General features: G+C 64.3%; 1 protein-coding gene across 1 annotated transcript in view; it reads right to left on the bottom strand.

Moving 5' to 3' along the window:
- The window catches only part of Syngap1 (synaptic Ras GTPase activating protein 1), a 21,587-nt gene that overhangs the window by 9,207 nt on the left and 8,624 nt on the right, over positions 1-3,756 (bottom strand). The window contains exons 6-13 of the mRNA XM_033766606.1: positions 3,530-3,756; positions 3,307-3,451; positions 3,023-3,167; positions 1,553-1,789; positions 1,206-1,407; positions 925-1,103; positions 460-501; positions 3-314 (exon numbers count right to left, since the gene is read on the bottom strand). The exon at positions 3,530-3,756 is cut by the window's right edge and continues 418 nt beyond it. Of these exons, the coding sequence (XP_033622497.1) occupies positions 3-314; positions 460-501; positions 925-1,103; positions 1,206-1,407; positions 1,553-1,789; positions 3,023-3,167; positions 3,307-3,451; positions 3,530-3,756 (1,489 nt within the window). The remainder of the gene's footprint in view (positions 1-2; positions 315-459; positions 502-924; positions 1,104-1,205; positions 1,408-1,552; positions 1,790-3,022; positions 3,168-3,306; positions 3,452-3,529) is intronic.

Genomic DNA, 3,756 nt, shown 5'->3' with positions numbered 1-3,756 from the left:
GCAGCCCCAAGGCCGCGGTCAGCGAGGCCTGGCTGGAGTGCAGCAGGTCCCCGACAGCCGCCAGGTTGGAAACGCTGCTGCTGTTGAGGCGGCCTCCGGGCCCGTCGCCCTGCAGGTCCAGCATGGACACGCTCTTGTTGACGCTCAGCATCTTCTGCTCTGGCTCGGTGATGTCCGAGCTGCTCGTGCAGTAGGCCGGTGAGGAGCGGGCCAGCGGCGGCCGGCTCACGTAGAACAGGTCCTTCCCCCCGCCGGGAGGCGGCGGAGGCGGCTTCTCCTTGGTCGGGGAGGGGATGCGAGCCATGTCCATGGAGCTGTCGGGAGGGAAGGGCAGGCTTCTGTGAGCGGGGGCCGGGGCGGGCCGAGCAGCCCAGAGGCAGGCAGGGAGGGCGGGATGGGGTGGCGGGCGGCAGGAAGAGGATGAGGAGATGAGGAGGGTGGGGAGGGAGAGCCCCTCACCTGTTGAGGCCTCGAGCCATGAAGGACTGAAGGTCGATGGAGCTGGAGAGAGATGGAAATAGGGGCAACCACAGACAGGGAAGGAGAGGTGTGGATGAAGGGAGGAGCTGCGGGTGTGGGTGGGATGGTGTCGTGAGGGACAGGTGAGCGCAGGTGCAGGGAGAGGGCAGGAACCGGGCCCGGATGGCTGCTGGCTGCTCAGGGCGGCCTCGGTGCCAGAGGGGCTGGGGAGCACTTATTTATCAGGGACTTGTTCTCCGAAGCCCGTGGCTGGGGTGGGGACCAGGTCGGCAGGGACCTCAGGGTCCCTCACTCACATCTAAGCTGGGGGCCAGGAGCCACTCTCATGTACCTGGCCTTCTCTATCCGCCCCCAGTTCGCTGCCTTTTCCCTTCCTTGCAAGCCTTGGACAGAGGCCCAGGGAGAAGTCTCTGGTGTGCAGGACAAATGGCTCCAGTCACTCACCTGTTCAGGTCCCGCATCATGTAGCCCTGCATCTCGGCCGATGGCCCGCGCAGCACCACGGGCTGAGGCCGGGCCCGCTCGCTCTGGCGGCTTGGCTGCCTCTGGATGTTGGGATTCCTCAGGGCCGTGCTGATGTCATTGAGTAGCCGGGGCAGCGGGCCCAGCTTCAGGAGGGCCTCCTGGAAGGGCAGGGCTGTCACCGGGGCCAGGCCGGCTCACAGAGGGCAGAAACGGCATAAGGGGTGGGTTTCTCAGCCAGCCCGGGGCACTCACTGACTGACCTTGCTCAGCTGGGGCAGCACCTCCCAGAGCAGGGCATGCAGGGTAGAGAGCTCTCGGCCCAAGTCAATGTAGCCCTCGAAACTACTGCTGTTGGTCAGCGTGTCCAGGTTGGAGATCTCATACAGGAACTGCTGCATAGAACCCCACTCCAGCTCCAGAAACTCATTCATGAAACCCAGAAAGTCCTCCTTTGAGGTAAACCTGGCCGGAGGTCCGGAAGGCAGAGGTCACACAACTACAGCAAGCCTCACGCCCACCCGTCGCAGGGTCTCTGGGGGCTTGGGAGGCCGCCCCACCCCAAGTCCTGCCCACCTGCGGCCCCACCCCTGCCAGAAGCATCCCTCACTTGGAAAAGTTGGCCAGGTTCTGGATGACCTTGGCGATGAGGGTGAGGGTTCGTGAGGTCTGCTCATCCGGGTACTCCTGCATGAGCCCAAAGAGACTGGGAGACATAATGGCGGGGCAGAGGAAGCGCAGGAAGAGCGAGGCGCTGATCAGCCGGTCCGCAATGTCCTCCCGGCCCCGCTCTGCGCAGCGCAGTCGCCAGGACGCAAACACCTCCTTCAGCTCCCTCGGGAACACGCTGGGGGGAAGGGGTGGGGAGACAGAGAGAGAGAGAGAGAAAGAGAGAGACCGGGACTGAGCCCCAGAGACCCTCAGCTTCCAGGGAACATGCTGAGGGGGTGGTAGGAGGCGAGGGCGTGGGAACAGGCGAGAGAGACAGGGAGGGCGGGGCCGCAGGAGGGGACGGGAGGCTGCTGAAGAAGAGGGCCGGACTGGGGGGAGAGATGGAGGGAGAGAAGGGAGTGGAGAGAGACGCACGGCAGAGAGACGGAGGGTGTGAGAGAGACGAGGAGAGCGGAGAAGAAAGACAGACACCGGGGAGAGACAGAGGTGGGAGAGAGATGGAGGGTCACTTGAGGTACAGGGCGCTCGGACCCCCCAACTCTGGATTCCAGGGAGATGCGGATGGACTTGCCCTGGGTGTGAACCCCGGTCCCGGGAGCAGCTTGGAGCTCACTCAGAGCTCACGCTCCCGCCTCCCGGCTCCGCTTCCTGTCCCACTGACACCCTAAACCTGACTGTGTAAGGCAGAGCTCCCCAACGCCCCCACACCTCCAGGCAGCTCCTCCTCCCGGCTCTGTCATCGAGGCCTCATGACCTGGCCCTCTCCTTCCCCAGCCACTAGCAAGTCCTGCCAGTCCCTGGCTTGGGGTCTTCAGGGAGGCCCTTCTGTATTTCCTGTCACAGCCCCTACTCCGAGCATCCCCTGCACCCCACTCCTGCGTGTTCACCCCAGGCGCCACACTCTGGCACCAGTACCTCTGATGTCCCGGACCTATGATGAAGGCGACCTGAGGCCTGCCGGATTCCAACGCTCACCCCGTCCACACCTGTTGTCCGTGACCCCCGCACTCCCCTCAGAGCTCCTGGGCCTCCTCAGGCTTCTGCTGTCCCTGCCCCACCTCGGAATGTCTCAGGCCCACCCAGTCAGGTCTTCCCCGCCAGCCAGGGCACCTCTCCCTGCTCAGCTCAGTCGAAGTTGTCTACTTGGCCTGCCCTGCCCAGGGGGGCCCTCACTCAGCACTTCCTGTGCCCCCCACGACTCTGGGGCTCTCTGTGCATCCCCTCTGTCCCCAACTCATCCCGGCGGAGGCCCTCTGAGGGCAGGGACCAGGCCTCTGCCTGCTATGGCACCCAGAACAACGCTCTGGCCCTAACTGGTGCTCGGTCCTCTCTGAGGATGGACAGACGGATGAACAGATGAACACACACTGCCCACCCCCGGCCCCTGACCCAGCGTCCCCAGTCTCACCAATGGGAGTTGACCACCTTGCACAGGGCCAACTCACAGCACATGCGCAGGTTGGCCTGGTGCTCCGCCAGACTGGACGCTGTGCACTTGATGGGGTCGACCTCACAGTTCTCCTCAGACTCATACAGTGCACGGATGAACTCCCCTGGGGGTGGGGCACAACACAGACAGGGGTCACGCTTTCCAAGGGCAGGGGCCGGGGCTGCCTGGGTTGGAGGAATCGCAGAATCAGGAGGCTAGAGCCGGGGTCCTGGGTGGACCTGGGTTGGGGGGGTGCGCCGTACCAATGGCATCCTTGAGGTACTTCTGACCGATCAGTCTCATGTACTCTTCTATGGCTTTAGTGGCGAGCGTGTTCTCGCGGAATATGAGGTGCTCCCGTTCCATGAACCGGTCTACTTCTGACATGGCCATGTCTGAAAGGAAGTCCTGGGACCCAGGAGAAGCCGCGCTCAGCCTCGCGCATCTGCCCCGTCCTCGCCGTCCCCGCTGGGCCGCGGCACTCACCTTGGCCTTGCCGGTGCTCTGCAGGATGTGCACCAGCGCGCTGGCCACCTCCTCCTTGCCCTTGACATTCAGAGCCGGCTCCAGCACGGCGCACAGCATCCGGTAGTGGTTGGTGACGTACTCCGCGAACTCCTTGTACAGCTCCATGGGCAGGATGCTCATGGTCTGGTAGCGCGCCTTCAGCCGCACGGCCGGGCAGCCTCCTTTGCCCTTGCCGCCCGAGCCGC

Source organism: Fukomys damarensis, unplaced genomic scaffold, assembly GCF_012274545.1.
Source record: "Fukomys damarensis isolate Sample0158 unplaced genomic scaffold, DMR_v1.0_HiC HiC_scaffold_20, whole genome shotgun sequence".
In the NCBI taxonomy this organism is placed as follows: Eukaryota; Metazoa; Chordata; class Mammalia; order Rodentia; family Bathyergidae; genus Fukomys; species Fukomys damarensis.
The sequence above is the reverse complement of the archived record's forward strand: the minus strand, read 5'-3'. Positions and strand labels throughout refer to the sequence as shown.